Source organism: Harpegnathos saltator, unplaced genomic scaffold (genome assembly GCF_003227715.2).
Source record: "Harpegnathos saltator strain DR-91 unplaced genomic scaffold, Hsal_v8.6 scaffold437, whole genome shotgun sequence".
NCBI lineage: Eukaryota > Metazoa > Arthropoda > Insecta > Hymenoptera > Formicidae > Harpegnathos > Harpegnathos saltator.
The window spans coordinates 200,186-224,066 of record NW_020230247.1 but is presented as its reverse complement, the minus strand read 5'-3'; the positions used below and the strand labels follow the sequence as shown (position 1 = coordinate 224,066).

General features: G+C 40.7%; 2 protein-coding genes across 2 annotated transcripts; one reads left to right on the top strand and one right to left on the bottom strand.

Annotated features, from left to right (window-relative positions):
- Positions 1 to 5,559: 5,559 nt before the first annotated feature.
- On the top strand, positions 5,560 to 12,066 carry LOC112589235 (uncharacterized). Its single transcript, XM_025301672.1, has 4 exons — positions 5,560 to 5,570; positions 5,656 to 5,927; positions 11,516 to 11,779; positions 11,888 to 12,066. The coding sequence occupies exons 1-4, from the start codon at positions 5,560 to 5,562 to the stop codon at positions 12,064 to 12,066; spliced, it is 726 nt and encodes a 241-aa protein (XP_025157457.1).
- Positions 12,067 to 20,416: 8,350 nt separating this feature from the next.
- Positions 20,417 to 20,923, bottom strand: LOC112589234 (uncharacterized). Its single transcript, XM_025301671.1, has one exon. It carries the CDS (start codon positions 20,921 to 20,923, stop codon positions 20,417 to 20,419), a length of 507 nt encoding a protein of 168 aa, XP_025157456.1.
- Between the last annotated feature and the right edge of the window lie 2,958 nt (positions 20,924 to 23,881).

Sequence of the window (23,881 nt, the reverse complement as noted above, 5' to 3'; positions counted from 1 at the left end):
AGAAAAGTTCAGAGAAGCAACTCATCAGTACTATTTCAGCTGTTTCTGCCGGTGTAAAGCGACAAAGCTTCACGCATGATGGGAAAACGACTCGGCGAGTAACGGGGAAAAATAATGAGAAGAAACATTCCGAAATAGAACAACTAGTGAAAGAATTACACGCTCCAGCAAGACGAAATTTTCCTCGCAGACGCGTCATAGTGCGTGGATACGATGATCTTTGGCAGGCCGATGTGGTGGAAATGCGTCCTTACTCGCGATTCAATGGAGGCCACCACTACATACTCACCATTATCGATGTACTGAGCAAGCACGCATGGGCCGTGCTGTTAAAGAGCAAAAGCGGAAAGGAGATAGCCGAGGCATTCGCAAAGATTTCGAACGGATGGAAGATGTCCGAAGAACTTGCAAACTGATCAGGGAAAGGAGTTTTACAATACAGAGTTGCAGAGACTTGTGAAGAAACACGGTGTCAATCATTATTTGACTTATTCAGTAATGAAGGCATCTGTTGTGGAGCGATTCAACCGCACGTTAAAGAACAACATGTGGAAAATGCTTACGTTCAACGGAACTTACAAATGGATCGACTCGTTACCGCGCCTCGTCGTTGAATACAACACGCGAAAACATCGAACTATCGGCATGCGTCCTATCGATGTGACTCCTATGATTGCTAATAAGCTCTTAAACACAGTCTATAGTAACATAAAGATTGCAGCGCCTGCGAAATTCAAAGTGGGTGATCTGGTACGCGTCAGTAAACTCAAAACTATCTTTGAAAAAGGCTATACACCGAATTGGACAACCGAAGTGTTTAAAATCGTCAAAGTACAGACAACTAATCCTGCAACTTACCTACTCGCAGACTCGCGCGGGAAATCTATCGCCGGGGGTTTCTACGAACACGAACTACATAGTGTCATCAATCCAGATGTACACTTAGTAGAAAAGGTGTTGCGCAGGCAAGGCGACAAAGTATATGTAAAATGGTTGGGATTCGACAATTCGCATAATTCATGGATACAAAAGGATAATGTGTTGTAAAAAAATAAATACAGTTTTATTAGAACATTTGATGACATATTTAATTGTAAAATAGCTAATAAAACAAATAAACGTTATAATATTATACTAATAATAATATACTATAACATAATAATATACTATAATGTTCCCATGGTAATGTATTTATCGAATCAGATATAATATATCGCTTATCATCGTATGGACTGAGAGCAGTTTTCGTTTCGAATACCTCATGCAACTTGGATCTTATGTACGATTGACGCCGACTCGTTTCAATTTCCTCTCTCAAACAATGCGTGTAATCGTCAAAATTGATCGTTCGTGCTATAATATTCCTCTTAACACCCTTCGCCCTTTTGGTATCCTTTTTACCTTCTACTTTCAGCGCATACATTTTTGCTCTGAGCCCGACGAATTCTATCATTATAGCTCCGTTATTTTCGTCTTTCATAAGCCCTGGAACTTTTTTATTCTTAAGCGGTATACCGTATATGTTATTTTGAGGATAATCGCTCGTATCAAACTTAGCAATGTCACGTTTCATTAACTCATATACATCGTCAGACATTACATGGTAAATTAAGCTATCTGTGTCCGTATACAGTACTTTACATTTCTCACGATATAGAGGTGACATGTACTCATAGTGAAATTCATACAAGCAGGTCTTAGATATGTCGAGAATACACATACCCACATAGATCGGCTTGTTGAACTTCACTTCGAGTTTTCGCAATTCAACTGCAACCAAATTTTCTGAAAAGATGCTCTTGCTATGAAAATTGGGCATTGCGACCATTGCCTCTGCACCCCATCGTCCATCTCATTTTGTCAAAAGTTTTACATCGACATGATTGCGAACATTTTCCATTGTTTTGCCGAATACCGCGTTGTTTATCAATTTGTATAAATTTTTCTCAAAATCGTTTGTTGCATGCGTTCGAAACTGCGTATTTAATTCTATGTAGTTGCGTAGCCATGAAGATTGTACGAATTGGAGTATGCGATGAATCTTTTCGATACGAAGACCATGGCGTATGCACTGCTGCAGGTTGCGATAATGTATAACATAACACTGCTTATTATATAAAGTCGCAAGGAGTTTTTCTTGCCGTTTGTTCGGGGGCTTCGTTTGCGTCGGACAGAACGGTAGATCTACGTGTGCATCATGCAAGTGTTGGGGATACTCCAAATCAACCTCGAGAATATAACCTGTGAGCGAAACTAGCGGTATTGATGAAACATCAAAATTCGACGTATCATCAACCCACTTAAATTCAGCGTATGGTAACGGTTGACACATTGCCCCGCCATACAAATTATTTATATCAAAGTACATGAGGTATGAGGATGGCTTCGATGGGTCGTAAGATTGCATGTATCGATTATTGGCTTTTGCGTATCTACCGGAACACTGACTCAGACCACCACGTATACCGGGTTCGATAAACATTACCATATCAATATCTGTGAGTAATACAAAATTAATTTTTGTATGTTTTAACATCGCGTCCCACGTGAAACCTGGCTATGTGTAATAATGCGCGGGATCTAGACCGTAACTTTTGATACAACTATCGCGGAAATTTTCGAAAATATCAGCCAATAACAAAACATCAGTCTTCAGGTACAAATCGCTATATTCGCCTAAGACTTGAATAGAAAACTGTTCCCATACGTTCACGGCGTGCGTGTAATCGCTCTCAGATACTGTATCACCTGTCAGCGAACTGTAGAATGACTCACGCGGTGGTAAACATTGATCCTGCAGCTTGTCATTGCAATCCACATATTCGTACGGAAAGACACCTTTTCGCGTTAATAAATCAAAATCTTTGTTGGATAAGTTTTTAAATTCGGATTGAAGAATTTTTAATTTGTCTTCAGTGAGAAACGATGCTAATTTATCGAGACTGGTACTGAGAAATTTGTACGAATCGATGAACCGCAATTTAATATGATTTCGCCAGTCTGATGTTTTACTTGTTGTATCATTAATATGTTTGGTAAATGAAATATATTTTTCTTTCGTTATTGGTAGTACATCGACGTGACCTTCGAACGCGGTGGCTACTTCCTTGATAATAAAATGAGCGTCATAACCTGATAAGTTATGAAAAACTATCGGAATATAATAGGAATCTGTATAATTTAAATTACAATTGGAATGTGCCGGACCCCTGTATTGTCCGGTTAAATGACAGTGATCGCGTACGCGTATATCCCCCACTGCAAATAATTTTTCGCATATATGACAACGCGTTGCATTATAAAATGCTGCGCACTGTTCTTGTGATAAAATTTCCATAGGACATTATTACGCAGAATAATTTTTATACGATGCGCCAATTGTTTAAGTTCCTCGACGAACCACGAATGCAATTCGGATCGCGACGACACTGATATGCGGATAATGATTCATCGTAGGAACATCGTACATAATAAGCTATACTATGTACTTTAAGATGCTGATACACATACGATTTTTTTTCTTCGTTTGGCGTTTTCTCTAGAATGCATTCCAGGTCAGCGTACACCACGAATGGAATCCGTTCCCTTCTGCTGTAATTAGTAAAACTGAGCCACTTGTTGGCCTCTGTTGGCAGGATGACTGCACAGTCATTCAACTTGTTGCAATCTATGATATGATTCTCCAGTTTTTCGTTGGAATAAAAATAATGCAAGCAACTGAAAAGAAATGGATATTACGAGTTATTCTTTTATTTCATATTTGTTATATTGTATTTATGGTGAATATCTCCTTACCGATCGCATATATACTTCTTGCATTTTTTCTTACTTAGTTGCATGTCCACAAGAAGTGACAAATCTTGATCCACACGAAATGTCCCATGTTGCACTCTTGTGGATCTTGCACATATAACAAATTTACATGCATTTCCTTCTTACTGGCGAGACGTATCGGAACGATCTTACACGTTCTTCTTGCTTCTTTTTATCTTGAATGGTGTATACGTGATGGATATGTTGTTTAGCTGTTCAAACTTGGTAATTTGTTTAATCGTCATTGGAAATTCAATATCCTGAAGATTGAATATTTTGGTGTAATGTGGGTACGAAATTCCCGGTCTCCATGTCTTGCAGCTGGATATAATGCCGCGACCACGGACCATGCAAAACATGCGTTGTCTTTAGTTCGTACGTTTATCACGGCTTTCTTTAATTTTATTTTTTTGCGCAGGCAGCAACTCAATGTTGCACCCTGCATGCAGTGGATTGTATTTGTTCACATTGACTGTGAGATCAAGTATGCGCAGCAGTGCCCACCCACTATCACGTTCTTGAAATTCTTCCAAAGATGCCAAAGTAGGCTCGATGACGCGTTGCTCGTACCATTTATCCAAATCTAAAGCAGAAAAGAGTTCACTGTTTCTCGTGTTAATGCTTTTGAATGCATGATTGTCGCCTGAGATAAACTCGCCATTGAACACAGTGTTCACCTTAAGATTGCCGTGCTTTTCCATAGCACTTCGCACGTGCTCGAGCACTGTACTCTTCGCATCTTGGAGAAATCGAAGAGGTTCGATATGGTTCACGTTAATAACTGCGCCGGTTGATATGCGGCTTTCGAACGCTGTATCAATTTCTCTCCATACCAATTCTGCATCTCTTGATGCGTGTCCAGCACCCACGTGTATGAAGCGTTCTTGCACAGAAATTTTCAGTCCCTCGAGTCGTGCAATACGAGCCACCACTGATTGCGCGGCGCCAATCGACAATCGCGGTCGTTTTGCTCGACTTTGTTCTTCCAAACATCTGATACACTTGTCAAACTTTTGCACCCACGCGTCGTAAGCCTCTCGCGAATTCAGACGAGTGGATTGCTCCAACAGTTCTCGTTCGGTTTGAGTGAAGTCTTCCATTTCTTTATTAACTACAGAGAATACTCGGCTCTTTGGAATCCTTTACTTTATATTCTCTCCGTTAGAAAACACGTTCGGATATGCGCGAGTCAAATGACGACCGTGAAAGAAGGAGGGCGTACTAGGCGATGGGACCTGCTTCTTATTTCGTCCCGAAGAGAGAAAAAATATCGCGTAAGTGCGGTAGTCGCTAGACCGGGAATTGAACTCGGGTCTCTCGCTTGCAGGGGACTGCACTAAACCCACTGAGCTACCTGACGCTCCATGGTCAAGACACTCTCCTCTCCCTGATATCGTTAAAAGATGTCGTTCGGAAGCGACATCTCTAATGCCATCCCGAGTCTAAACCAAAGATATCACATCTCATTTACTTTCCTGTTTTGAGGAATATATCTGCGCATGCGCTACAACTCTGAAGAGTAAGAGGAGGGGATGCCCTATAGTAGCTTTAATATTAGGCTTCGGAAAAAAACCTCTGTTCTCAGTCGCTCTGTGAACACGAGATTCATCGGTTGTGTGTCTACATAGTAAAGTTTGGGTGTGTCTACATAATAAAAATGTATGCTGCCGGTGCTGAAGTGAACGCTAAACACGCAAATTATTACATGCCTGCTCAACATGAGGACGAGGCTCCACGAGCAAGAAAATGTGCGAAAGGTGAGTGTTATAATGCTATTTCTTTTAGTTTATCCGTAGTAATTTTTCCAAGATTCAGACATGTAAATTTTCTATGTCTTTTCAGCGTTCCACGACCTCCTGCTATGCATATCTTAGGACGCCGATACGCTTTGACTGCAACTGCTTATAAATATTTGAATATCGGAATCAGCGTAGGAGCTGAACCCGTCATAGACATAGTCATTGATGATAATCGTGGCAAACAACTGCTATTGCCGATCAAAACTTGGAATGCGCTAATGGGGCAACGTGCTGACATCCAAAGATTTCTGCAGGCCAATTTTTATAAGTCATCGTCTCCCCCGATGCGTATAGAAGAATTAACAATAACGTCATGTAAGATGTACAACTCACAAATTGTGAAACTCACAATTTTTAATAATTGCTTATATGTAACACCAGATACGTTAAATGTATTATTTACATTTGAAAATTGCATCAATCACATGTATGGATGGTTATCAGAAAATATCTGTATAGTTAGTGTAAAATTCAAAACTTTTGTAAATATTCTTCGTGAAAAGAAAATTATATTACTAATATACATCTGCAACAAAAACAATACAAGAAAGCAGCGACTTTGACGCGAGTCGCTCATTGATTGTGAATTGTTAGCATGCGCTGTAAAAAATATAATGTATGAAGCCGTGAACAAATAAATGATATTCTAAAACATAAAATTATATATAAATTAATTCTATATGTCTCCCATTTTACTTCCCTTCCCCCTCCTCAGAACGATGAGGATAGTGCCCAGCGCAAGTCGGTATGGTAAAATACTCTTTCGACGAACGTTTCGTATTCCCTTCCAACCTACCCTATGATGGTCTAAGTGGTAGGACCATCGCACAATAAACGAAGGGTCCGGGTCCGAGTCTGGCCTAGTTTCGACTTTGTTTTTCTTTTGACGCATGCGTGACGCCATCATACACACTGTAAGAACCTTCACTAGGCGCCTACTAGCAATAGGTAACAATGGTCTAGGAGGTTCGAGAGACGTCCGATAGACGTTCGAGAGACGTTCGAGAGACGTTCGAGAGACGTCCGATAGACGTTCGAGAGACGTCCGATAGACGTTCGAGAGACGTCCGATAGACGTTCGATAGTAATCGCGGGGCCCAGGTTCGACCCTATCTACACCGCCGCCATGTTTGTTCTTTTGACGTATGCGTGACGTCACGGTCGCCATCTTACCCGTAACGGACGTCTGCTAGCAATAGGCAACGGTGGTCTAGAAGGTTCGAGCGCTCGATAGCAACCGCGGGACCCAGGTTCAAGTCTGGCCTACACCGCCGCCATGTTTTTTCTTTTGACGTATGCGTGACGTCATCACACACATACTGTAAGAACCTTCACTAGACGTCTACTAGCAACAGGCAGCAATGGTCTAGGAGGTTCAAGCGTCCGATAGCAACCCGCGGGACCCAGGTTCGAGTCTACCTACAGCCCGACGCGTTTTTCTCTCGTGATGTCACGGCCGCCATCTTGCTCATAGAATCAAAGATTCGGGTGGAGCAGGAGGTTACCAATAAAGAGGAGGTATAAATTAAAAGGGGGATCAATTAAGAGAGGGATCAATAAACAGGGGGTCAATAAAGAGGGGGTATCAATGAAGAGCGGGTATCAATTAAGAGGGGGATCAATTAGGGAGGGTATTAATTAAAAAATATTAATTAATAAATAATGTCTTTTGCATAATTAATTAGGAATTTGGGTTAGAATCCCCCTAGTTTATCTACTATTGAATTTATCAGTGTTTTCTCTGCTCTCACTGATTTACTTGTCTGTAAAGTGTGCAAGCAAAAAGTTAAATTTGGACAATCAGGTGAAAGAGGTCTTGGTTTCAAAATTGCAGTGCAGTGTAGATGCGGAACTTCCCTTAGTCCTTCAATCAGGATCGTTTATTCACAATGGTTATGAAATAAATAGACGTGTTGTTTTTGCCATGCGCTTACTCGGTGTTACTCGAGAAGGTATCAATATTTTTTGTGGTATTATGGACTTAGGCAGTGGATTATCTATACAAGCTTACGACCGTATAATACAGCATATACATTCGTGTGTCAAAAAAATTTTTGCTTGGAGTTGCAAAATTGCAGTAAAAGAAAAAAGAAATAATGAAAGAATGGAAAGCCGTTACTAAATTTCACGGTAAGCGGCGACGGATCGTGGAAAAAGCGCGGGTTCTCCTCTCTCTATGGCGTGACGACTCTTATCGCTTACTACTCGGGTAAAGTGATTGATTTAATCGTAAAAAGTAGCTACTGTCAAGCATGTACCTACTTTCGGCACCACGCTGACGATGGTCAGAGTGCAGAGCATTTAGAAAATTGTACCATAACTCATAAAGGATCTGAAGGTAAAATGGAGGTCGACGCTGTGCTTGAAATGTTTCGTCGTTCTGAGGAAAATTTTAATGTACGTTATACTAATTATGTCGGAGATGGTGATGCAAGAACTTTTAAGGCTATTCTAGAGGCTAAGCCGTATGAAAGGTGTTGAAGTGATAAAAGTGGTGCGTAGGTCATGTCGAAAAGAGGATGGGGAGCCGCCTTAGAAATATAAAAAAACGCTAAGCTTGGTGGAAAAGGAAAGCTTACAGATGCTTTAATTTAAAAAATTGACAAAAATATTATGGTCTGGCCATTCGTAGGAATGCACACTCAAGAAAATATGAAAAAAGAAATAATGGCTACTTATTACCATCTATCTTCGACAGATAAACAGCCGCAGCATCACTTTTGCCCTACTGGCGCCGACTCGTGAGTGCATATAACGCTGCAAAAGCCACAAATGTTTGCCTTTAAACATCCAGAAACCACTGCACAAAGATGTACAAAAGCACATTTTGCCAATTTATGAAGATTTGTCTCGGGATGACTTGTTGGAACGATGCGTGGGCGGCTTCACACAGAATGCGAACGAATCTTTCAACGCAACTGTGTGGCGTTTNTCAAAAGAATCCCCGGACGATTCTGGTACACCGAAGCTGATATGCAAAAATACAAAAATATACTATTGGCGACAAATACTCACAGACGCGGGTACCTCCCGCAAAATCCTATACTCGGTAACAAGGGACACAAATATAAACATATAATCGCGCCCCTAGTATCATGCGTCGAGCAATAAAGTGGGAGGAAAAGGTTTATACGCATCGCAAGCTATGATGACCTTAAATGACAACAATATCGATTACTGCATTGGGATGATCCCAACGAGCTGGTGGATCGTCTGCGATTGCTTGACGCTTCGCGCCAAGCTGGCAACAACTCGCACGAGCACGAAATTTTATCGATTATCGAAGAACTCCGTGAAGCTGGTCTCATTATAAATTAAGCAGCGTGGCATTGACACAAGTCAGTCAGTCGGTACAACTTGTTCCGAAATGTCGATGAATAAGTTTGGAGTGTCGCGAGAAAACAATGGTGCGAAAACTGATCGAGCGCATCAATGGAATGAACATGTTGAAAATTACATACATGAAAATGCCCTTTGTTTAAACGCTGCCAAAGTTTTGATGCAAAATCGCGCAAGATAAAACATGTAGCGCAGCCTGAAGCCGACAGTGACGTTGCAACCAAACAATACGTGGAAAGAATGTGTTGCAGGTGTGAGAAATCATTTGAATGATGTTGCAACCAAACGATACGTACATGAAAATGCCCTTTGTCTAACCGCCGATGGCAAAGGTTTTGACGCAACAGGGCACGCGATACATCATGTAACGCGCCGAGAGCCTTCAATGATGTTGCGCACAAAAATTATGTGGATGAGAGTATAAAGTCTGTAAAACTTCTGCTGCATGAGAGTAACGTTGAGAAGAAGCAGTATATAGATGAGAATATAAATTCTGTAAAGCTTCTACTGCATGAGAGTAACGTTGAGACGAAGCAGTATGTAGATGAGAATGTTAAAAATTGAAGGATTGGCTGGAAGACTACCAGAAGAAAAACATACTGAGCATAAATAGCATTCATGAAACACAGAACGAATTTTAGACTGGACAGATTCAGAGATAAGAAATCGTCGAAAATATAAAAGTAGAATTTGCAGTTGGAAATCGGACATATATTAGGTTTGTTCGGAAAGTACATTTCAAAATTTCGCGCGCTCCACATTCTATGTAATCAGTAAGAACGAGGGCGCTCTAAACGATTTTATGTTTGTCAACAAACATTCCCAGATCTATGAGCCCGCTAAGGAAACTTCGCAGATTTCCTAAGTGCAACTATTTCGTCAGAATCAGTTCGAAAAATGGAGAACAAAAAGTCCATTTTCGTCATGTGATGCTATATTGCTTTAAACGTGGATTCACGGCTTCGCAGACCCTGAATGAGATGTTCTCAGTATATGGAGATGCCTACGTCACTCACCAGACAGTTCGAAAATGGTATCGAAGATTCGAAGCTGGCGATTTCAACATGGAAGATCAAGCTCGCTCAGGCCGGCCTCAGGAGGTTGATGAAACGCTTCTTATGGATCTCGTGCACGGAAATCCTCGAGTGACAGTTAGAGAACTTGCCGACACTCTGCACAAGTCTGTTTCCACCGTGCATGACCATTTGAAGAAGCTAGGATTCTCAAGTCGATTGGATGTGTGAGTGCCACACGAAATGAATGAACGGCAGTTGCTGGAACGTGTGAACGTCTGCGATATGCTGCTTCAACGGCACCAAAAAGGACCGTTCTTGAAGAGGATCATAACAAGCGATGAAAGTTGGATCCTATACAATTATGTTAGCCGCAAGAGGTCGTGGGGAACCAGCGACGCGTCTACGCAAACAGTGGTCAAGCCGGGGCTTCACGCGAAAAAGGTTCTTCTGAGTATCTGGTGGGATTTTAAGGGCGTGGTATATTATGAGCTTCTTCAACCAAACGAAACCATCAACGCGGCGAAGTACAGCCTTCAACTGGACGAACTGAAGACTGCCATCGCACGGAAGCACCCTGAATTGGCCAACAGACGTGGAATTGTTTTCCATCATGATAACGCCAGACCTCACGTCGCAATGTCTATCCGTAGGAAGCTGTTAGACTTCGAATGGGACGTTCTTCCTCATCCTCCATATTCTCCTGATCTTGTCCCATCTGACTACTATCTGTTTCTTTCTTTAAAAAATTTTCTTCGGGACAAGAAATTCGAGTCTTTGAAAGTCCTCAAAAATCATCTTGATAAATTCTTCGCCAATAAGAAACCTTTATTTTGGAGCATCATGCAGCTTCCTGAAAGATGGGCCAAGATCGTTGAACAAAACGGTACATATTTGCTTCAATAAAGTTCCTCTTTGTGTAAAATATTGCGCTCTTAATTTATTTCAAAAATTTGAAACGAACTTTCCGAACAACCTAATAGTATCGACATAAACAAGAGACGGATCATCACGAGCTGCAATGGTGAAACAATCGTCAAAATTTAACAAAAAGAAGAAAAGTTCAGAGAAGCAACTCATCAGTACTATTTCAGCTGTTTCTGCCGGTGTAAAGCGACAAAGCTTCACGCATGATGGGAAAACGACTCGGCGAGTAACGGGGAAAAATAATGAGAAGAAACATTCCGAAATAGAACAACTAGTGAAAGAATTACACGCTCCAGCAAGACGAAATTTTCCTCGCAGACGCGTCATAGTGCGTGGATACGATGATCTTTGGCAGGCCGATGTGGTGGAAATGCGTCCTTACTCGCGATTCAATGGAGGCCACCACTACATACTCACCATTATCGATGTACTGAGCAAGCACGCATGGGCCGTGCTGTTAAAGAGCAAAAGCGGAAAGGAGATAGCCGAGGCATTCGCAAAGATTTCGAACGGATGGAAGATGTCCGAAGAACTTGCAAACTGATCAGGGAAAGGAGTTTTACAATACAGAGTTGCAGAGACTTGTGAAGAAACACGGTGTCAATCATTATTTGACTTATTCAGTAATGAAGGCATCTGTTGTGGAGCGATTCAACCGCACGTTAAAGAACAACATGTGGAAAATGCTTACGTTCAACGGAACTTACAAATGGATCGACTCGTTACCGCGCCTCGTCGTTGAATACAACACGCGAAAACATCGAACTATCGGCATGCGTCCTATCGATGTGACTCCTATGATTGCTAATAAGCTCTTAAACACAGTCTATAGTAACATAAAGATTGCAGCGCCTGCGAAATTCAAAGTGGGTGATCTGGTACGCGTCAGTAAACTCAAAACTATCTTTGAAAAAGGCTATACACCGAATTGGACAACCGAAGTGTTTAAAATCGTCAAAGTACAGACAACTAATCCTGCAACTTACCTACTCGCAGACTCGCGCGGGAAATCTATCGCCGGGGGTTTCTACGAACACGAACTACATAGTGTCATCAATCCAGATGTATACTTAGTAGAAAAGGTGTTGCGCAGGCAAGGCGACAAAGTATATGTAAAATGGTTGGGATTCGACAATTCGCATAATTCATGGATACAAAAGGATAATGTGTTGTAAAAAAATAAATACAGTTTTATTAGAACATTTGATGACATATTTAATTGTAAAATAGCTAATAAAACAAATAAACGTTATAATATTATACTAATAATAATATACTATAACATAATAATATACTATAATGTTCCCATGGTAATGTATTTATCGAATCAGATATAATATATCGCTTATCATCGTATGGACTGAGAGCAGTTTTCGTTTCGAATACCTCATGCAACTTGGATCTTATGTACGATTGACGCCGACTCGTTTCAATTTCCTCTCTCAAACAATGCGTGTAATCGTCAAAATTGATCGTTCGTGCTATAATATTCCTCTTAACACCCTTCGCCCTTTTGGTATCCTTTTTACCTTCTACTTTCAGCGCATACATTTTTGCTCTGAGCCCGACGAATTCTATCATTATAGCTCCGTTATTTTCGTCTTTCATAAGCCCTGGAACTTTTTTATTCTTAAGCGGTATACCGTATATGTTATTTTGAGGATAATCGCTCGTATCAAACTTAGCAATGTCACGTTTCATTAACTCATATACATCGTCAGACATTACATGGTAAATTAAGCTATCTGTGTCCGTATACAGTACTTTACATTTCTCACGATATAGAGGTGACATGTACTCATAGTGAAATTCATACAAGCAGGTCTTAGATATGTCGAGAATACACATACCCACATAGATCGGCTTGTTGAACTTCACTTCGAGTTTTCGCAATTCAACTGCAACCAAATTTTCTGAAAAGATGCTCTTGCTATGAAAATTGGGCATTGCGACCATTGCCTCTGCACCCCATCGTCCATCTCATTTTGTCAAAAGTTTTACATCGACATGATTGCGAACATTTTCCATTGTTTTGCCGAATACCGCGTTGTTTATCAATTTGTATAAATTTTTCTCAAAATCGTTTGTTGCATGCGTTCGAAACTGCGTATTTAATTCTATGTAGTTGCGTAGCCATGAAGATTGTACGAATTGGAGTATGCGATGAATCTTTTCGATACGAAGACCATGGCGTATGCACTGCTGCAGGTTGCGATAATGTATAACATAACACTGCTTATTATATAAAGTCGCAAGGAGTTTTTCTTGCCGTTTGTTCGGGGGCTTCGTTTGCGTCGGACAGAACGGTAGATCTACGTGTGCATCATGCAAGTGTTGGGGATACTCCAAATCAACCTCGAGAATATAACCTGTGAGCGAAACTAGCGGTATTGATGAAACATCAAAATTCGACGTATCATCAACCCACTTAAATTCAGCGTATGGTAACGGTTGACACATTGCCCCGCCATACAAATTATTTATATCAAAGTACATGAGGTATGAGGATGGCTTCGATGGGTCGTAAGATTGCATGTATCGATTATTGGCTTTTGCGTATCTACCGGAACACTGACTCAGACCACCACGTATACCGGGTTCGATAAACATTACCATATCAATATCTGTGAGTAATACAAAATTAATTTTTGTATGTTTTAACATCGCGTCCCACGTGAAACCTGGCTATGTGTAATAATGCGCGGGATCTAGACCGTAACTTTTGATACAACTATCGCGGAAATTTTCGAAAATATCAGCCAATAACAAAACATCAGTCTTCAGGTACAAATCGCTATATTCGCCTAAGACTTGAATAGAAAACTGTTCCCATACGTTCACGGCGTGCGTGTAATCGCTCTCAGATACTGTATCACCTGTCAGCGAACTGTAGAATGACTCACGCGGTGGTAAACATTGATCCTGCAGCTTGTCATTGCAATCCACATATTCGTACGGAAAGACACCTTTTCGCGTTAATAAATCAAAATCTTTGTTGGATAAGTTTTTAAATTCGGATTGAAGAATTTTTAATTTGTCTTCAGTGAGAAACGATGCTAATTTATCGAGACTGGTACTGAGAAATTTGTACGAATCGATGAACCGCAATTTAATATGATTTCGCCAGTCTGATGTTTTACTTGTTGTATCATTAATATGTTTGGTAAATGAAATATATTTTTCTTTCGTTATTGGTAGTACATCGACGTGACCTTCGAACGCGGTGGCTACTTCCTTGATAATAAAATGAGCGTCATAACCTGATAAGTTATGAAAAACTATCGGAATATAATAGGAATCTGTATAATTTAAATTACAATTGGAATGTGCCGGACCCCTGTATTGTCCGGTTAAATGACAGTGATCGCGTACGCGTATATCCCCCACTGCAAATAATTTTTCGCATATATGACAACGCGTTGCATTATAAAATGCTGCGCACTGTTCTTGTGATAAAATTTCCATAGAGATATTATTACACAGAATAATTTTTATACGATGCGTCAATTGTTTAAGTTCCTCGACGAACCACGAGATGCAATTCGGATCGCGACGACACTGATATGCGAATAATGATTCATCGTAGGAACATCGTACATAATAAGCTATACTATGTACTTTAAGATGCTGTTACACATACGATTTTTTTTCTTCGTTTGGCGTTTTCTCTAGAATGCATTCCAGGTCAGCGTACACCACGAATGGAATCCGTTCCCTTCTGCTGTAATTAGTAAAACTGAGCCACTTGTTGGCCTCTGTTAGCAGGATGACTGCACAGTCACTCAACTTGTTGCAATCTATGATATGATTCTCCAGTTTTTCGTTGGAATAAAAATAATGCAAGCAACTGAAAAGAAATGGATATTACGAGTTATTCTTTTATTTCATATTTGTTATATTGTATTTATGGTGAATATCTTCTTACCGATCGCATATATACTTCTTGCATTTTTTCTTACTTAGTTGCATGTCCACAAGACATGACAAATTCTTGATCCACACGAAATGTCCCATGCACTCTTGTGGATCTTGCACATATAACAAATTTACATGCATTTCCTTCTTACTGGTGAGACGTATCGGAACGATCGTACATGCTTCTTCTTGCTTCTTTTTATCTTGAATGGTGTATACGTTGATGGATATGTTGTTTAACCTGTTCAAACTTGATAATTTGTTTAATCGTCATTGGAAATTCAATATCCTGAAGATTGAATATTTTGGTGTAATGTGGGTACGAAAATTCCCGGTCTCCATGTCTTGCAGCTGGATATAATGCAGCGACCACGGACCATGCAAAACATGCGTTGTCTTTAGTTCGTACGTTTATCACGGCTTTCTTTAATTTTATTTGCGATGCATTTGCATGCAGGGTGCAACATTGAGGCAACTCAATGTTGCACCCTGCATGTAGTAGATTGTATTTGTTCACATTGACTGTGAGATCAAGTATGCGCAGCAGTGCCCACCCACTATCACGTTCTTGAAATTCTTCCAAAGATGCCAAAGTAGGCTCGATGACGCGTTGCTCGTACCATTTATCCAAATCTAAAGCAGAAAAGAGTTCACTGTTTCTCGTGTTAATGCTTTTGAATGCATGATTGTCGCCTGAGATAAACTCGCCATTGAACACAATGTTCACCTTAAGATTGCCGTGCTTTTCCATAGCACTTCGCACGTGCTCGAGCACTGTACTCTTCGCATCTTGGAGAAATCGAAGAGGTTCGATATGGTTCACGTTAATAACTGCGCCGGTTGATATGCGGTTTTCGAATGCTGTATCAATTTCTCTCCATACCAATTCTGCATCTCTTGATGTGTGTCCAGCACCTACGTGTATGAAGCGTTCTTGCACAGAAATTTTCAGTCCCTCGAGTCGTGCAATACGAGCCACCACTGATTGCGCGGCGCCAATCGACAATCGCGGTCGTTTTGCTCGACTTTGTTCTTCCAAACATCTGATACACTTGTCAAACTTTTGCACCCACGCGTCGTAAGCCTCTCGCGAATTCAGACGAGTGGATTGCTCCAACAGTTCTCGTTCGGTTTGAATGAAGTCTTCCATTTCTTTATTAACTACAGAGAATACTCGGCTCTTTGGAATCCTTTACTTTATATTCTCTCCGTTAGAAAACACGTTAGGATATGCGCGAGTCAAATGACGACCGTGAAAGAAGGAGGGCGTACTAGGCGATGGGACCTACTTCTTATTTCGTCCCGAAGAGAGAAAAAATATCGCGTAAGTGCGGTAGTCGCTAGGCCGGGAATTGAACGGGTCTCTCGCTTGCAGGGGGACTGCACTAAACCCACTGAGCTACCTGACGCTCCATGGTCAAGACACTCTCCTCTCCTCTGATATCGTTAAAAGATGTCGTTCGGAAGCGACATCTCTAATGCCATCCCGAGTCTAAACCAAAGAAATCCACATCTCATTTACTTTCCTGTTTTGAGGAATATATCTACGCATGCGCTACAACTCTGAAGAGTAAGAGGAGAGGATGCCCTATAGTAGCTTTAATATTAGGCTTCGGAAAAAAACCTCTGTTTCTCAGTCGCTCTGTGAACACGAGATTCATCGGTTGTGTGTCTACATAGTAAAGTTTGGGTGTGTCTACATAATAAAAATGTATGCTACCGGTGCTGAAGTGAACGCTAAACATGCAAATTATTACATGCCTGCTCAACATGAGGACGAGGCTCCATCGAGCAAGAAAATGTGCGAAATGTGAGTGTTATAATGCTATTTCTTTTAGTTTATCCGTAGTAATTTTTCCAAGATTCAGACATGTAAATTTTCTATGTCTTTTCAGCGTTCCACGACCTCCTGCTATGCATATCTTAGGACGCCGATACGCTTTGACTGCAACTGCTTATAAATATTTGAATATCGGAATCAGCGTAGGAGCTGAACCCGTCATAGACATAGTCATTGATGATAATCGTGGCAAACAACTGCTATTGCCGATCAAAACTTGGAATGCGCTAATGGGGCAACGTGCTGACATCCAAAGATTTCTGCAGGCCAATTTTTATAAGTCATCGTCTCCCCCGATGCGTATAGAAGAATTAACAATAACGTCATGTAAGATGTACAACTCATAAATTCTGAAACTCACAATTTCTAATAATTGCTTATATGTAACACCAGATACGTTAAATATATTATTTACATTTGAAAATTGCATCAATCACATGTATGGATGGTTATCAGAAAATATCTGTATAGTTAGTGTAAAATTCAAAACTTTTGTAAATATTCTTCGTGAAAAGAAAAATTATATTACTAATATACATTCTGCAACAAAAACAATACAAGAAAGCAGTGACTTTGACTGCGAGTCGCTCATTGATTGTGAATTGTTAGCATGCGCTGTAAAAAATATAATGTATGAAGCCGTGAACAAATAAATGATATTCTAAAACATAAAATTATATATAAATTAATTCTATATGTCTCCCATTTTACTTCCCTTCCCCCTCCTCAGAACGATGAGGATAGTGCCCAGCGCAAGTCGGTATGGTAAAATACTCTTTCGACGAACGTTTCGTATTCCCTTCCAACCTACCCTATGATGGTCTAAGTGGTAGGACCATCGCACAATAAACGAAGGGTCCGGGTCCGAGTCTGGCCTAGTTTCGACTTTGTTTTTCTTTTGACGCATACGTGACGCCATCATACACACTGTAAGAACCTTCACTAGGCGCCTACTAGCAATAGGTAACAATGGTCTAGGAGGTTCGAGAGACGTCCGATAGACGTTCGAGAGACGTTCGAGAGACGTTCGAGAGACGTCCGATAGACGTTCGAGAGACGTCCGATAGACGTTCGAGAGACGTCCGATAGACGTTCGATAGTAATCGCGGGGCCCAGGTTCGACCCTATCTACACCGCCGCCATGTTTGTTCTTTTGACGTATGCGTGACGTCACGGTCGCCATCTTACCCGTAACGGGACGTCTGCTAGCAATAGGCAACGGTGGTCTAGAAGGTTCGAGCGCTCGATAGCAACCGCGGGACCCAGGTTCAAGTCTGGCCTACACCGCCGCCATGTTTTTTCTTTTGACGTATGCGTGACGTCATCACACACATACTGTAAGAACCTTCACTAGACGTCTACTAGCAACAGGCAGCAATGGTCTAGGAGGTTCAAGCGTCCGATAGCAACCCGCGGGACCCAGGTTCGAGTCTACCTACAGCCCGACGCGTTTTTCTCTCGTGATGTCACGGCCGCCATCTTGCTCATAGAATCAAAGATTCCGGGGTGGAGCAGGAGGTTACCAATAAAGAGGAGGTATAAATTAAAAGGGGGGATCAATTAAGAGAGGGATCAATAAACAGGGGGGTCAATAAAGAGGGGGTATCAATGAAGAGCGGGTATCAATTAAGAGGGGGGATCAATTAGGGAGGGTATTAATTAAAAAATATTAATTAATAAATAATGTCTTTTGCATAATTAATTAGGAATTTGGGTTAGAATCCCCCTAGTTTATCTACTATTGAATTTATCAGTGTTTTCTCTGCTCTCACTGATTTACTTGTCTGTAAAGTGTGCAAGCAAAAAGTTAAATTTGGACAATCAGGTGAAAGAGGTCTTGGTTTCAAAATTGCAGTGCAGTGTAGATGCGGAACTTCCCTTAGTCCTTCAATCAGGATCGTTTATTCACAATGGTTATGAAATAAATAGACGTGTTGTTTTTGCCATGCGCTTACTCGGTGTTACTCGAGAAGGTATCAATATTTTTTGTGGTATTATGGACTTAGGCAGTGGATTATCTATACAAGCTTACGACCGTATAATACAGCATATACATTCGTGTGTCAAAAAAATTTTTGCTTGGAGTTGCAAAATTGCAGTAAAAGAAAAAAGAAATAATGAGAAGAATGGAAAGCCGTTACTAAATTTCACGGTAAGCGGCGACGGATCGTGGAAAAAGCGCGGGTTCTCCTCTCTCTATGGCGTGACGACTCTTATCGCTTACTACTCGGGTAAAGTGATTGATTTAATCGTAAAAAGTAGCTACTGTCAAGCATGTACCTACTTTCGGCACCACGCTGACGATGGTCAGAGTGCAGAGCATTTAGAAAATTGTACCATAACTCATAAAGGATCTGAAGGTAAAATGGAGGTCGACGCTGTGCTTGAAATGTTTCGTCATTCTGAGGAAAATTTTAATGTACGTTATACTAATTATGTCGGAGATGGTGATGCAAGAACTTTTAAGGCTATTCTAGAGGCTAAGCCGTATGAAGGTGTTGAAGTGATAAAAAGTGAGTGCGTAGGTCATGTCGAAAAGAGGATGGGGAGCCGCCTTAGAAATATAAAAAATCGCTAAGCTTGGTGGAAAAGGAAAGCTTACAGATGCTTTAATTTAAAAAATTGACAAAATATTATGGTCTGGCCATTCGTAGGAATGCACACTCAAGAGAAAATATGAAAAAAGAAATAATGGCTACTTATTACCATCTATCTTCGACAGATAAACAGCCGCAGCATCACTTTTGCCCTACTGGCGCCGACTCGTGATGTGCATATAACGCTGCAAAAGCCACAAATGTTGCCTTTAAACATCCAAAACCACTGCACAAAGATGTACAAAAGCACATTTTGCCAATTTATGAAGATTTGTCTCGGGATGACTTGTTGGAACGATGCGTGGGCGGCTTCACATAGAATGCGAACGAATCTTTCAATGCAACTGTGTGGCGTTTGGCTCCGAAGCATTTGAACTGCAGTTCAAAAATCATCGAAATTGCTGCATACTTGGCCGGAGGTATGTTCAACGATGGATATATGTTTGTACTGAGAGTTATGAACAACCTAGAACTGCAAATTGGCCCGGAGTGCAAAAAATTTGCTGATACTAACGTAAGAATCGAGTAAAGAGGCAAGATCGACGATCAGGAGATGCTTCAAAAGAGGCTAGGACTGCTCGAAAAGAGGAAAATGCAGCACAATTATATGCTTTTCTAGAAGAGGAAGGATTACTTTACAGCCCTGGCATCGCAGACTAAGCTTAGGTAAATATAAATCACTCTAAACTTAACTTTTCGGTAGCGAAAACTTTAAACGCGTTTTTCTCATAACGCTTTTTTTTCGTGCCGGACAATATAACTCAAAAAGTAAATGACCGATTAATTTGAAATTTTGCACAGATATTTGTACATGTATGGTATACTTCATGAACCTAAAATTATATTAAAATTGTTATAATAAATATTGTTTTTAACAATTTCTTTATAAAAGAAAAGGTATATTTTTTTCTAAATATCCTCAATCTTTCATATATTTTTTTGGCTAAATTTAGGTTCATGAAGTACAAAATAATTTATTTTGATAAAAAGAATTTGATTCATTGATTTCAGACAATTATAAGGACCTGAGCGTTGTCCGGCGCAAACTCGAGGAGCTAAGTTCAAGCAGCTATAGCGCCGCCATTTTCTTTTTTTTCAACAACAAAAAAATTTTTTCTTGTAGATTTGAACTTAAATATTACAATGCATTTTATTTCAATTCAATAAATACTCTCACTTTTTTGTAATAAAATCTTTAAGAAAGTGCTGTTTACATGAGGTTCCCCCCTTAAAAACATTTTTGCTCAGATGCCAACATAACTCCAACACTTTGATTTGAGAAGCCTCGATTTCGACTGGAACACCTTCTTCCTTGGGGGTGGTGGTAGATGGTGGAAAGAGTTCTGATACATTGCTATTCCATTTCTGCAACGGAAAGCCTCCAGCGTGGCAAAGTTGGGCAAGTTCATGCATAATAAGTTTCGCTTCATGGATGGAATCAGCGCCGTCAAAAATATCATCTACGTAGCGTCCTTTGCTTAAAGATGGCACTGCTAATGGAAACCGATGGCCCTCATTGGCAATTAGCTGTTCGATTGTCTGGACAGCTAAAAAAGGAGCACAGCTTAATCCATAGGTGACGGTGGTAAGCCGGTAGAATTTAATTTGCTGATTAGAGTCTTCCCAGAAGATGCGTTGCAAATTTTGGTCTTCTGGATGCACGTTGATTTGCCAGCACATTTTCTCGATGTCAGTCGAAAATACATACCGATAAAGCCGAAATCATAGCAAAACATCTGAGATATTAGTTTGCAGCTTGACTCCGGAGTACAGGATGTCGTTCAAAGAGACTCCTGAACTAGTACGACTAGAACAATTGAAATTACCCGGAGTTTGGTGGTACGGTTTTGCTCCCAAAGAACTCCGTGGTGAGGAAGATAAAATACGGGAGAAGTGTTCATTTCCGAATCTGGTACTAAACTCGTGTGGCCTAGTGATCCATATTCTTGGATGGAAGTGGAGTATCTTTCTCTATAAGTAGGATCTGTTTGCCTTCGGCGGCTTAGCCGTGATAGACTTCGTAAGGCTTGCTGTTTGGAGTCTCCTAAATTTGCTGCTGAGGTTTTCAAAGGTAATCTTACAATATACCTGCCTGAGGAATCCTGGAGTGTGTGGATTTAAAATGATCTTCACAGATAGCTTCTTCGGAACTTAAGGATGATTCTGTAGACATCGGGGTATCTCCTCTTGAGTCCAGAATCGACACAATAAATCATGTAAGTCGTGATCTACCGAGCAATGGTAGTTAATTGCAGAATTGGTTTCATCTGTAACTGAAACTGGACTCGAAAGGGTCCAGCCGAAAATAGTTAATTGAACTAGCGGAAATGGAGGATTCGCAGGGATCAAGTCTGGTAGAATTATTTGACCATAATAATCAGCTCCGATGATCAAATTGATTGGGGCAGGACGATGGTAGTTAGGATCTGCTAACGGTAATCTTCGCATATGCGTTCCCAGAGTAGAAGTTACAAGGAACGAAGATAATCGGCATGTAAGTCGTGGCAAAATATGAGCTTGTATCGTACATGAATTCGGTGTATTTTGACAGGAATGCAAAGTGATGGTAACCTTTCCGCGGGCATCCAGAATACCTAAGAGCGGAATTGAAGCAAAACTTCGGTTAATCCTTAATCGTTGTACCACCTTTTCCGTTATGAAAGACAATTCCGAGCCAGGATCTAAAAGAATTCTTAATGATTCGTATTCTCCGCTAGACGTAGGAGTCTGGGCTTGACAGGTGGCGAGGAGAACAGGAAGCCGTGTTGACGCAACTCGTTCAATGTGATGAACGAGTTGAGAGTCTAGTCATTGGCAGCTTTGGACGGAGGATGGATCTGATGTTTTTTGTGGTCCGATCTTGGAAGATCTTGGAGTTGAGGAAACATGGATATCCGAAGATCGGTGCAAGGATGTATGGTGCTTCTTACCGCATCTAAAACATCTTTGAGTGCTGGAACACTGATATACGTTATGTGATCCCAGACAATTGTAACAAAGCTTTAACTTGTTGATTTCCTATCGACGTTCTATTGAAAAGGCTTCATAGCGGGAACAAGTAGTAAGTTTATGTGATAACCCGCAAAGACTGCAAGTTGGATTGTTTAAATTTCCGTTGCCAGTGGCTACTAAAGTACGCGCACGTGAATCTTGTCTGGAATGCTTCAGATCGAATCGATTATTTCTAGATTGATTTTCTGTTTGCAGCGCTAAACTTTCAAGAGCTAATGTGCGATTGTTCAAAAAATTCTCGAAGTATGCAAAGGTGGGATAAGTAATAGTAGATCCTAAATGCAATTCCCAAGCGATACGAGTTTTATCGTCTGATAGTCGAGCCAAATGATAACCAAAAAGGAATCCCACGATTCTACAGGACAACCAAAAACCTTGAGTGCATTAAACGATTCTATAACCAAGCTGTGAAAAAGGCTTAAATTATGAGCCGAATTTGTTTTTAATGGTTTAATGTTAAAAAGCTTGTCAAATTGAGCATTGAGCAAGAATCGTTTATTATCGTACCGAATTACGAGAGATTTCCAAGCGATGGCAAAATTATCGTCTGATACCGGAAGAGTACTAATTAACCGTTCTGCTTCTCCGGAGACCCAAATTTTTAAATATTGCATGCGCTCAGCATCGGTTAAATCAGTATTTCTTATGACAATGGATGAAAATAGATCAAAAAAGGTTTTCCAAGTATGGATATCACCTGAGAATCGTGGGAGTCAATTTGGGTAGAGCATTACGGTGACTGCAGGCTGGTCCGGGATTTGAGGTCATTGAAAGAGATAAATGTGAAGAAGGATTAGAGTTGCCCAGATTATCTTGAAGTGTCAACCATGAAGTGTCAACCATGAAGCACGAGCTTGAATGTAAAATTCCAGACAGTTCGTAAGTCCTATTTTTAATGTATGACTCTTCTTCGAACGGACTAAAATCTCCATTGCATATGCTTTCATGTTCGGCTTGAAATTTGGACCAATTGGTTTCCAACACCTCCAATCGAGTATTCACTAATTGACGATTGTTCGAAAGGGAGTGGTCGTCAGACGCTTCTTCAATTTATCGTTGAATTAACGAAAATCGATTTTCTTGTTGCATTATCCGGTATCGCAGATTTGCCATGATGGTAACGAACGTGTATCAGCAATCGAAAGATAAGTTTCCACTATTACAATTATATCGATTCTATATTGGCAGGACTACCAAACGGACGAGGTGAATAGCCACGCGAACGAACACATCGAGAGTCTGACTCGCGGCACTGTCGAACGTTCGATATGCTCACGCGTCACTAGCAAGTTCAAATAACTATTCGATTGGTAACCGCACTCGTGAACAGACGGGTGAATAGGTAACCCGGCGCGCCACCATTCATTAGCACGAATGAACCGGAATACTGTTCGACAGACGTTTTAATGAACGGACGTCGTGCTAACGAGTCATTAGTACGTACCCACGACGATTCGATCGGTATCGGCGCCCGCGAATTTCACAACTTTCTGACTTTGGCCTTCCTTTCCATAACAAGAAAAAAAAATCACTCCCGCAGGTTGGCGCAAAACTTGCACACGCGAACAAACGAATCCTGCTCGAAGCACCAAAAAATGTCTGAATAAGAATCTGGCACGGTTTCTT

Bases quoted from the DNA above. Each gene is read 5' to 3' on its own strand.
- LOC112589235 (XM_025301672.1), top strand. The intron at 5,928-11,515 runs GTAAGATGTACA...TGACTTATTCAG, and splicing joins AGAATTAACAATAACGTCAT to TAATGAAGGCATCTGTTGTG. The intron at 11,780-11,887 runs GTAAACTCAAAA...ACCTACTCGCAG, and splicing joins GGGTGATCTGGTACGCGTCA to ACTCGCGCGGGAAATCTATC.
- LOC112589234 (XM_025301671.1), bottom strand. From the start codon at position 20,923: ATGTGCTGGCAAATCAACGTGCATCCAGAAGACCAAAATTTGCAACGC.